The sequence below is a fragment of the Tachyglossus aculeatus genome, chromosome 1 (assembly GCF_015852505.1).
Source record: "Tachyglossus aculeatus isolate mTacAcu1 chromosome 1, mTacAcu1.pri, whole genome shotgun sequence".
Lineage (NCBI taxonomy): Eukaryota > Metazoa > Chordata > Mammalia > Monotremata > Tachyglossidae > Tachyglossus > Tachyglossus aculeatus.
In genome coordinates, this window is record NC_052066.1 from 98,044,150 (window position 1) to 98,056,433 (window position 12,284).

Below are 12,284 nucleotides of genomic sequence, written 5' to 3' on the forward strand. Positions count from 1 at the left end.
GAGACAGTCCCTACCCAGCAACGGGCTCACAGTCTAGAAGTTATGGTCTCTATCCATCTAGCTGCGGGTCTGCCTCTTCCACATTTTCCCTGGACTTTTCCTAGCATTACTGTCTTCTCCAGAGAATTAGTCCTCCTGACTATGCATCCAAAATATGCTAATCTAAGTCGAGTCATCTGGCCTTACAAAAACCACTTTGGTTTAATTTGCTCCAAAATCCATTTGTTTGTCTTTTGGGCAGTTCAAGGTATTCTCAAAAGCCTTCTCCAACACCACATTTCAAAAGAATCGATGTTCTGTCTACTCTGTTTTTTCACTGTACAGCTTTCGGATCCATACATTGTCACTGGAAACACCTTAGAATCGACAGTTTACGACTGACTGACTGCATGAATTACGTACAGATCCTTAAACCCTGCCATTTTCCCTATCTGTATTTAATGTCTGTCCCCTCCTCTAGACTGTTAGCTCCTTGAGGGAAGGGATCAGGTTTAAGCCCTCTTCTCCTCAGCTCTTTCTCCCTTCTGTATCTTCTATGTACTTGGATTGATGCTCTTTGGGTATTTGGTATTTGCTCCACCCTCAGCCTCAGAGAACTTATGCTCATACGTATAAATTTTTCATTTATGTTAATGTCAATCTCTCACTCCAGACTGTAAGTTTGTTGTGGACAGGGAACGTTTCTACCAACTGTTGTACTGTTCTCCCATAAGCATTTGGTACAGTGTTCTGTACCCAGTAAATACTCAATAAATGCCATTGATTGATACCAACTCTGTTATATTGTACTATCCCAAATGTTTAGTACGGTGCTCTGCACACAGTAAGTGCTCAATAAATACCATTGATTGATTGATTGACCAGGGGTGGAATGCTCACAATGGACACCCTGCCAACATGGCAGACTTTTCTTCCCTTGGGCAGGAGTCCCAGAGCAGAAGTCAGCTGGGCACAGGGAAGCCACATTTCCTAGCTCTCACACATTGATCTGACCCCATGGTTAGGAACGAGATAACTGAGAGATCACCACTCTCCCCTTGGTCACAGCCCTACTAAAATCATATCTCCTCCAGGAAGTCTTCCCTGACTGTCCTCTCAAGACTTTGCCCCATTCTCCTTCCCTTCTGTGTTGCATAGGCAACTATACAACCCCAACTCCCCAGAAATTTCAATCAATCATATTTACTGAGTACTTCCTGGGTGCAGCACACTGTGCTAAGCACTTGAGAAAGTACAATACAACAGAGGTGGGAGACATGTTCCTGCCCACAAGCTTACAGTCTAGAGGGGGAGAGAGAAAACAATATGAATAACTAAATTGCAGAAAAGTTCATAATCAATCAATCATATTTATTGAGTGCTTACTATCAATCAATCAATCAATCGTATTTATTGAGCACTTACTGTGTGCAGAACACTGTACTAAGCGCTTGGGAAGTACAAGTTGGCAACATATAGAGACGGTCCCTACCCAACAGTGGGATCACAGTCTTGACAGTCTTACTACGTGCAGAACACTGTACCATCATCATCATCATCAATCGTATTTATTGAGCGCTTACTATGTGCAGAGCACAGTACTAAGCGCTTGGGAAGTACAAATTGGCAAGATATAGAGACAGTCCCTACCCAACAGTGGGCTCACAGTTTAAAAGTCTGTACTAAGCACTTGGGAGAATACAGTATAACAAAAATACTGTAGGACTGTGTGTGGGGCGGGTGTGAATAAAGGGCACAAATTCAAGTCCAAGGGTGAAACCAAAGGGTAAAGGAGAGAGGAAATGAGGGCTTAGTCTGTGAAAGCCTCTTAGAGGAGATGTACTTTTAGAAAGGCTTTGAGGTGGAGAGGTAATCATCTGTCAGACTTGAAGAGGGAGAAAGATGCAGGACATGGATAAGAGGTCAGCAGTGAGATAAACGAGATCAAGGCAAAAATGGGGATTCAATAGCTGTTCTCCCTCCTAACTAGATTGGGAGCTCCATGTGGGACAGGGATTGTATTGGGCCTGATTGACTAGTATCTACCCAAGTGTTTAGAACCAATCGGTTGTTTCTATTGAGCACTTACTGTGTGCGGAGCACTGTACTAAGGGCTTGGAAAGCAGCGTGGCATAGTGGACAGAGCGCGGACCTGGGAGTAGGAAGGTCACGGATTCTAATGCTGGCTCTGCCACTTAACTGCCGTGTGACCTTGGGCAAGATGCTTCACTTCTCTGTGTCTCCGTTATCTCATCTGGAAAATAGGGATTGAGATTGTGAACCCTATGGGGGACAGGGACTGTGTCCAACCCGATTTCCCCTCTCCCCCTCCTCCCTCTCTCCATCCCCCCCGCCTTACCTCCTTCCCTTCCCCATAGCACCTGTATGTATATATGTTTGCACATATTTATTACTCTATATATTTATTTATTTTACTTGTACATAACTATTCTATTTATTTTATTTTGTTAATATGTTTTGTTTTGTTCTCTGTCTCCCCCTTCTACACTGTGAGCCCACTGTTGGGTAGGGACCGTCTCTATAGTTGCCAACTTGTGCTTCCCAAGCACTTAGGACAGTGCTCTGCACACAGTAAGCGCTCAGTAAATACGATTGATTGATTGATTGATTGATTTCCTTGCATCCACCCCAGAGTTTAAAACAGTGCCTGGCACCTAGTAAGTGCTTAACAAATACCATGTGACTACTGTTATTATTGTTACAGTGCTTGACAAATAATAAAGACTTAACATACCCTAAAAAAATCCCCCCCAAACCAAACTTTCTTTTCTGAACACTGGACGATGCTGAGGCAGCCCGCCCCTGCCGCAGGCCAGCCCGGCCTGAGAAGGAGCCAAGGAAGCACTCCCCCCAAACTGCTATGAGTCAGACGGGAATGTCGGCCAACTGAAAACTCCTGAGAGAACAGGGAGCAGGTTCTCCCTTCTCCCCAAAACTTAGGGTGTGAGGAGCCACAAGCCGGTCGGCTGGTCAGACCCTGCAATCTGGGGCTGGGGGAGACGGGCAGCCGCCTAGGAAGGCCCAGCTCCCGGCGCTAAGTGAAACCTGAAGACTAGGCCGGCTTCCGCGGGGAGCTGAGCCCCGCCACCTCGCATTACAGGGAGGCCCCCGACCGCTGCCGCCAGACAGACGGGAAACGCAGCTGTGGGTCCACCCAACTTGTGCAGAAAAATCTCCTTCCCGAGTGTCCACGTGGAGCTCTCGGGGGCCCACAGGGAGCTGACGACTGGTTCCTCATGGTGAAGGAATTTGGGAACTCGAGCGTGATTTCCTAGCATCCTTCCCCCTGGCCCTGGGCACCCACCCGGACCCCACGGCTCCAGCCAGTCGTCTGTCTTCTAGCCGCCCCCACCATCATCATCATCATCAATCGTATTTATTGAGCGCTTACTATGTGCAGAGCACTGGACTAAGCGCTTGGGAAGTACAAATTGGCAACATATAGAGCCAGTCCCTACCCAACGGTGGGCTCACAGTCTAAAAGGGGGAGACAGAACACAAAACCGAACATACTAACAAAATAAAATAAATAGAATAGATATGTACAAATAAAATAAATAAATAGAGTAATAAATATGTACAAACATATATACATATATACAGGTGCTGTGGGGAAGGGCTCCCACCAGACTCCCTTTGGCCCACAGAGGGGTCCGAAGTTGGCCCGAGGGCTAAGGTGGAGCCAGGGGAGACAGACAGTGGCTGGGGAACCCAAGGAACAGACATGGCGTGGCCAAGGCTTATAAAGGTCTCAGCTAATCAATCGATTGTATTTATTGAGCACTAACTGTGTGCAGAGCACTGTACTAAATGCTGGAGAGTACAACAATATAACATAGTTGGTGGACACAGTCCCCGCCCCACATTTTCTTTCACTCGGAATAGAAAGCAAAACTCCCTGCTCGGAGATTCACCCTTCTCGGGAGCCTAAGTAATAATAATAATAATGATGGCATTTGTTAAGCGCTTACTATGTGCAAAGCACTGTTCTAAGCGCTGGGGGGGGATACAATGTGATCAAGTTGTCCCACGTGGGGCTCACAGTCTTAATCCCCATTTTTACAGATGAGGTAACTGAGGCTCAGAGAAGTTAAGTGACTTGCCCAAGGTCACACAGCAGACTTGTGGTGGAGCCGGGATTCGAACCCATGACCTCTGACTCCAAAGCCGGTGCTCTTTCCACTGAGCCACGCTGCTTCTCTGCTAGCCCCTCAGGGGGGTCAGGTTCTGCCTCTGATGTCATCCGGAAGGGCCATCGTGAGCCACCTGCCCCCACCTCCCAACCCCGGCCGGGCAGCAGCCATTTTCTGAGCTGCAGTGAGGAGACAACGTCCCTAGTCCAGAGGGCAGGAGGGATAATGGTAACTACGGACAACTGTGCAGTATATAACAGGCTCTGGAAACACACACATACACACAATTTTGCACACCTGCATCCACAGGCATGTTCACATATATGCACTCTCGGGCATATGAGCGCACACACCCTCACAGACAGGCACATAATAAAAATAAAAATAATAATGGCATTTATTACGCATACTCCTCTGCCGCTAATCTCCTCACCGTACCTCGTTCTCGCCTGTCCCGCCATCGACCCCCGGCCCACGTCATCCCCCGGGCCTGGAATGCCCTCCCTCTGCCCATCTGCCAAGCTAGCTCTCTTCCTCCCTTCAAGGCCCTGCTGAGAGCTCACCTCCTCCAGGAGGCCTTCCCAGACTGAGCCCCTTCCATCCTCTTCCCCTTGTCCCCCTCTCCATCCCCCCCACCTTACCTTCTTCCCTTCCCCACAGCACCTGTATATATGTATATATGTTTGTACATATTTATTACTCTATTTATTTATTTATTTATTTATTTATTTTGCCTGTACATATCTATTCTATTTATTTTATTTTGTTAGTATGTTTGGTTTTGTTCTCTGTCTCCCCCTTTTAGACTGTGAGCCCACTGTTGGGTAGGGACTGTCTCTATATGTTGCCAATTTGTACTTCCCAAGCGCTTAGTACAGTGCTCAGCACATAGTAAGCGTTCAATAAATGCGATTGATGATGATGATTGATGATATTAAGCGCTTGCTATGTGCAAAGCACTGTTCTGAGCACTGGGGAGGTTACAAGGCGATCAGGGTGTCCCACGGGGGGGCTCACAGTCTTCATCCCCGTTTGAGGTGAGGGAACTGAGGCACAGAGAAGTGAAGTGACTGGCCCAAGGTCACCCAGCTGACAATCGGCAGAGCTGGGATTTGAACCCATGACCTCTGACTCCAAAGCCCGGGCTCTTTCCACTGAGCCAGGCTGCTTCACATCCATGCAGTCACAGACATACACGCACCTACAGACAGACAAGCAGACATATCCCACAGAAAGACATGCACGTGTATCCACAGACATGAACACATACCTACAGACATACGCACTCATTCACCCGAGGGCACGCATACTCCCCCGTCCTTCCCTTTCCTCAAGCCTCGCCATATTGGCTCTCTCTTTCCTAATGCAACTGTTTGAAATTGGGGCTAAAAGGCAGGCCAGCAGTCAGCGCAAATCCGTTTCCTGACCTCAGGAGGGTATTACCTGCTTTCATGGAAGTTTGAGAAATGCTCCCACTGTACTCTCCGCTTGCCGCAGCTCATACGCGCTTCCGAGGGCAGAATCCTCCCTGGCACTTGCCCACCACTCCCAGCCACCCTTCTTTACTAAGAGCCAGTTTCCCTCAAGGGGGCTATTGAATTTTCTTCATTATCTGGAAATTCACAGCTTCAAATCATTCATTCATTCAACCATATTTATTGAGCGCTTACTGTGTGCAGAGAACTTGGGAAGTACAAGTCGGCAACATATAGAGACGGTCCCTACCCAACAACGGGCTCACAGTCTAGAAGGGGGAGACAGACGACAAAACAAAACAAGTAGACAGGTGTCAAAATCGCCAGAATAAATAGAATTATAGCTATATGCACATCATTAATAAAATAGAGTAGTAAATATGTACAAGTAAAATAAAGTAATAAATGTGTACAAATATATACGAGTGCTGTGGGGAGGGGAAGGGGATAGGGCAGAGGGAGGGAATCAATGGAAAGAGCACAGACTTGGGACTCAGAGGTCATTCATTCATTCATTCATTCGATCGTATTTATTGAGCACTTACTGTGTGCAGAGCACTGTACTAAGCGCTTGGGAAGTACAAGTTGGCAACATATAGACACGGTCCCTACCCAACAGCGGGCTAAATCCTGGCTCCACCAATTGTCAGCTGTGTGACCATGGGCAAGTCCCTTAACTTCTCTGTGCCTCAGTTCCCTCATCTGTAAAATAGGTATTAAGACCGTGAGCCCCATGTGGGACAACCTGATCACCGTGTATTCTCCCCAGCGCTTAGAACAGTGATTTGCACATAGTAAGCACTTAACAAATGCCATCATTATTTATTATTAAGATCTTGGAATCAGGATCTTGCCCCTGAAACTGTACTTTTAAGCTATCACTTTAATGCTGCCCAGGTGGTGCTGAGGAAGAGGCTGTGGGATGGGAAGATGGTGAAAAACAGTGTGGCCCAGTGGAAAGAGCAAGGGCCTGGGAATCAGAGGGCCTGTGTTCTAATCGCGGTCCTGCCAAGTGCTTGCTGTGTGACCTCGGGTAAGTCACTTAACTTCTCTGTGTCCCAGTTTTCCTGTTCTTCTTCCTACTACAAAGACTGTGAGTCCCATGTGGGACAGGGACTGTGTCCAACCTAATTCACTTGTAACTACCCCTGAGCTCAGAACAGGGTTTGATGCCTAGTAAGGGCTTAACAAATACCATTGAAAAAACAAACGAACAAAAGAAACAGTCAATCATACATATTTATTGAGGGCTTACTGTATGCAGAGCACTGTACTAAGCACTAGGGAGAGTGGCTCAGTGGACAGAGCCCGGGCTTGGGAGTCAGAGGTCATGGGTTCTAATCCCGGCTCCACCACTTGTCAGCTGTGTGACTTTAGGCAAGTCACTTAACTTCTCTATGCTTCAGATCCCTCATCTGTAAAACTGGGATTAATACTGTGAGCCCCACGTGGGACAACCTTGATTACCTTGTATCCCCCCCAGCACTTAGAACAGTGCTGGACACATAGTAAGCACTTAACAAATACCAACATTAATATTATTACAATATTACTGAGCTAGTAGATATAGTCCCTGCCCACATGGAGTTTACAGTCTAGAAACAGAACAGAAGTCCATCCCACCGAGGCCCGAGACCTCCCTGAGCTCTGTTTAGGTCCCCAACAACTACTTGCATTTTGATGACTCCCTTTCTGATTAAAAGTTTGTTGTTGAAATCTGAAATGTGTCTTCCTTACTAGGAGTGGGTTCACATATGTAGATTAGCCTTTCTCACGGACCCCTTGAGGAAAATTCATCTTTATTGACTGCTTACTGTGTGCTGAGCACTGTACTAAATGCTTGGGAGAACACCATATAACAATATAACAGACACATTCCCTGCCCACACTGAGCTTAAAGTCTAGAGGGGGGAGAGCTTTGGGTCAATTCGTTACTACCATACTCTGGCATCATGGATCTTGGTTCAGAATTGGTATTGACTGGGGTTCTGACTCCTAGGGATAGTCTGTCCCCTCACAGTTTGGGCCCCCATTAAACATGGAGGGGCCGGGTCCTCAGGAAGAGCTGGGCTGGTGGTCGCATCATGCTCTTGACTCCACGTGGCGTAAACTTCAATCCGGCCCCTCTGGGCCATCCCGGGACATTATGTCCATTCATTCATTCAATCAATCATATTTATTGAGCGCTTACTGTGTGCAGAGCACTGTACTAAGCACTTGGGAAGTACAAGTACATCCACAGCTACAGCCATTCTGGCAGAATCTACCTCTCCAGCCCCGACCTCTCTTTCCCTACCATCTCACATTTCCTCCTCCCTTCAGGACCTCACTCTTCTTGGATGCCCCACAGACACCTCTAACTTAACATGTCCAAAACAGAACTCCTTATCATCCCACCCAAGCCCCATTCTCCCCTCTTTCCCATCACTGTAGGTGGCTCCATTATCTTCCCTGTCTCACAAGCTGAAACTTTGGCATTTTTCTCCACTCCTCTCTGTCATTCATCTAGCAAATCCTGTCAGTTCTATCTTCACAACTGCGCTAGAATCTTCCCTTTCCTCTTCATCCAAACTGCTACCAAGTCAATCCAAACATTTATCTTAATTTTACTACTGCATCACCCTCTTTGCTGACCATCTGTCTCTTCCCATTCCAGTCCATTCTTCACTCTACTGCCTGGATCAATTTCCTGAAAAACATTCAGTCCACACCTGCTCATTCCTCAAATACCCCCAGGGGTTGCCCCTCCACCTTCCTATCAAACAGAGACTATTTGCCAGGCACTGTTCTAAGTGCTGGGGTAGTTACAAGGTATCAGTTTGGATTCAGTCCCTGTCCCACAAGGGGCTTCACAGTCTTAATCCCCATTTTTCAGACGAGGTAACTGAGGCATAGAGAAGTGAAGTGACTTGCCCAAGATCATACAGCAGACTAGTGATGGAGCTGGAATTAGAACACAGGTCTTCTGATGCCCAGGCCTGTGCTCTGTCCAGTAGGTCTTGCTGCTTTCCTGTTGTACCTCCAGAAGGAGGCCGGAACTGAGCTCGGCCCATACCATCCCCTTGATGATGAGCATCCACTGAGGCCACTCTTTGCCGACCTTTCAGGGCCCCCATTAAACACAGAGGGGCCGGGTCCTCAGGAAGAACTGGGCTGGTGGTCGCATTGTGCTCATGATTCCACATAGCGTAAACTTCAATCCGGCCGCTCTGGGCCATCCCGGGTCATTACGTCCACTCATTCATTCATTCAATCGTATTTATTGAGTGCTTACTGTGTGCAGAGCCACGGCCCAGCAGAGGAGGTCGGGTGATGGGGAGGAAAATGACCCCAGACAATCATCTGGGTGAACCGTGACAAGGACAGTGGGCCGCTGAGCTTCGCTTACCCAATGGCAACGCAGGAGATGGCCGTCCCCAGGAAGGCGTAGGTGAGGATGGAGCCGAGATTCTGGAAGAAGTGCCTCTGCAGAATAAGCAAACCCAACACAGTGAAGCCTGCTCATCCACACCATCCAGCCAGACCCGAGGCCGGGAATGGCCGGAACAGCCCCAGTTCCTCCCACAGAACGACACAACACAACCATGAACGTCATGACCCAGCGCAACCCAAGACAATACAACCCTGAACTACACCACCACTGTGAAACTCCCTGAGATTCACTAAAACTGCCCTGTTCCCTGAAACCACCACAGGTGAGCACGTTGTTGGCAGGGAATGTGTCTATTTATTGTTATACTGTACACTCCCAACCAGTACAGTGCTTTGTACATAGAACGTGCTCAATAAATACAATTGAGTGAATGAATGAATAAAGGTGTGTCTTGCCAGAGCAGAAAGGGACCTGTGGCTCCCATTGTCCCATGGCACAGTTGGCGACAGGCAGGGCAGGCCTTCGGATCCTGGCTAGTGTCAGATCCCTGATCCCAGGCCCCTGGGAAGGGATCTTTCCCGGGTCACACTCCATCCGTCCCGGAGTAAGCTTCCGCCCACGTGGGTGACAGGGCACATTTCCAGTCAGAAAACCGAAGCTCGCTTTCATCAAGTACCCTCTTCCCTCTCTGTGACACGCATGTGCTCAGGACACAGTTAGTGAGGCCATCACATCCAATAGACTGTAGGTTCCTTGAGGGCAGGAATCCCAGAGAAGTAGTGTGGCTCAGTGGAAAGAGCCCGGGCTCGTGGGTTCTGATCCCGGCTCTGCCACTTGTCAGCCGTGTGACCTTGGTCAAGTCACTTGACTTCTCTGTGCCTCAATTACCTCATCTGTAAAATGGGGATTAAGACTGTGAGCCCCACGTGGGACAACCTGATCACCTTGTATCTGCCCCAGCATTACTACAATGCTTGGCACATAGTAAGTGCTTAACAAATACCAACATTATTATTATTATCTACCTACTGTATTATACTTTATCAAATTCTGAATGGTGCCCAATATATATGACTGTTCATTATTCATTGATTAACTAATTCCCTTCACTTTCTATCTCTCCACCTGCCTCACACATCCATAAATGCCATCATCATCATTATTATTATTATTGTTATTATTATTATTATCCATTCCCTGTGTCTTCAAATAATCATCTCCTGTCATGTGCTCCTGCAACTGCACATTGAATCGGGGTCATAGGGGAATCCCTCCTCCTCTTCTTCTCACACACACTCGCTCACCTTCTTTAAGCTGTATCCGGCATGAAATATGATAGGTGGCAGTAAAACATTGAAGAAAATTTCTGGATCAAACGTCATCTGCCAGGAAAGAACAGAGAAAGAGTCAGAGCTTCGGACTCTGGGCTCATTCATTCATTCATTCATTTGAGCATATTTATTGAGCACTTACTGTGTGCAGAGCACTGTACTAAGTGTTTGGAAAGTACAATACAGGAATAAAGAGAGACAATCCCTGCCTACAATGGGCTCACAGTCTAGAGGGGCAGAGACAGACATCAATACATGTAAACAGGCATCAATATAAATAAATGGAATTATAGATTTATACATATATACATAGGTGCTGTGGGGCAGGGATGGGGGGAAAAGCAAAGGGAGTGAGTTGTGATGATGTGGAAGGGAGGGGGAACTGAGGGAAAGTGGGGCTTAGTCTGGGAAGGCCTCTTGAAGGAGGTGTACCTTCAGTAGGGCTTGGAAGTGGGGAAGAGTGATTGTTCAGTGGATTTGAGGAGGGAGGGTGTTCCGGGCCAGAGGTAGGACGTAGGCCAGGGGTTATCAGTGAGACAGACAAGATCAAGGCACTGCAAGAAAGTTAGCGGCAGAGGAGTGGAGTGTGCAGGCTGGGCTGTAGAAGGAGAGAAGGAAGATGAGGTAGGAGGGGGCGAGGTGATGGACAGCTGTAAAGCCAATAGTGAGGAATTTTGTTTGATACGGAGATGGATAGGCAACAACCACTGGAGATCTTTGAGAATGTGGGTGACATGCCCTGAAGGTTTCTGTAGAAAGATAATCTGGGCAGTGGAGTGAAGTACGGACTGAAGTGGGGAGAGGCAGGAGGTTGGGCGGTCAGAAAGGAGGCTGATGCAATAATCCACTCAGGATAGGGTGAGTGATTGTGCTAATGCGGTAGCGGTTTGAATGGAGAGGAAAGGGCAGATCTTGGTGTTGTTGGTGATGATTGGATATGTGGGCTGATGAGAGAGCTGAGTCAAGAACGACACCAAGGTTACGGGCTTGTGAGATGGAAAAGATGGTTGTGCCGTCTAACGTAATGGCAAAGTTCAGGAGAGGTCAGGATTTGGGAGGGAAGATAAGGAACTCTGTCTTGGACATGTTGAGTTTTACGTGGCAGGAGGACATCCAGGTGGAAGTGTCCTGAAGGCAGGAGGAGATGCGAGCCTGGAGGGAGGGAGAGAGAACAGGGTGGGAGATGTAGATGTGTCATCTGCATAGAGATAGTAGTTGAAGCCATGGGAGCAAATGAGTTCTCCAAGAGAGTAAGTGTAGATGGAGAATGAAGGGGGACCAAGAACTGAACCTTGAGGGATTCCTACAGTTAGGGGATGGGACGGGGAGGAGGATCCCATGAAGGAGACTGAGAATGAATGGCCAGAGAGCTAAGAGTTGAACCGAGAGGACAGAGTCACTGAAGCCAAGGTTGGATAATGTATCCAGGAGAAGGGAAAGGTCCACAGTGTCAAAGGCAGCTGAGGGGTCAAGGAGGATTAGGATGGAGTAGGAGCCATTGGATTTGGAAAGAAGGAGATCTTTGGTGGCCTTTGAGAGGGTCATTTTAGTGGAGTGAAGGGTTCTTCAACAACAGTCCTGTGGGGAACAGGCCCTTTCTTCCAGCCCTCACCTCACTCTCAGAGAAAATTTTGCCTTTGGCAGCCACCTTTTCTCCGCTCCTGCATATGTGTCAGGAGAGCCAAAGTGGGTGGAGAAGAGCAGAATTGTCCTAGCCCCACCCTACCCCATTTGTTCCTGGGACTCTGTCGTGGGTCGCTGAGTCTCAGAGTTTTCAAGCTCTGGCACCGGCATGCCAGGCCTGTTGGAGGTCAATATCCACCTGCTAAACCCTTTCAGGAGGAAGGATAGATCTTCATCATCACGGTCATCATCATCATAATCATCACCACCAACATTATTATCACTACCACCAGCACTGCCAACATTGTCATCATCACCACCAATGTCATTGACCTTCGTCATCAACATG

At 47.8% G+C, this 12,284-nt stretch overlaps 1 protein-coding gene across 1 annotated transcript in view; it reads right to left on the bottom strand.

The window, feature by feature from the left end:
* SLC9A9 (solute carrier family 9 member A9) overlaps nt 1-12,284 on the bottom strand; it is a 462,001-nt gene that overhangs the window by 397,335 nt on the left and 52,382 nt on the right. The window contains exons 3-4 of the mRNA XM_038751488.1: nt 10,286-10,363; nt 8,997-9,073 (exon numbers count right to left, since the gene is read on the bottom strand). Coding sequence (XP_038607416.1) covers nt 8,997-9,073; nt 10,286-10,363 — 155 coding nt within the window. The remainder of the gene's footprint in view (nt 1-8,996; nt 9,074-10,285; nt 10,364-12,284) is intronic.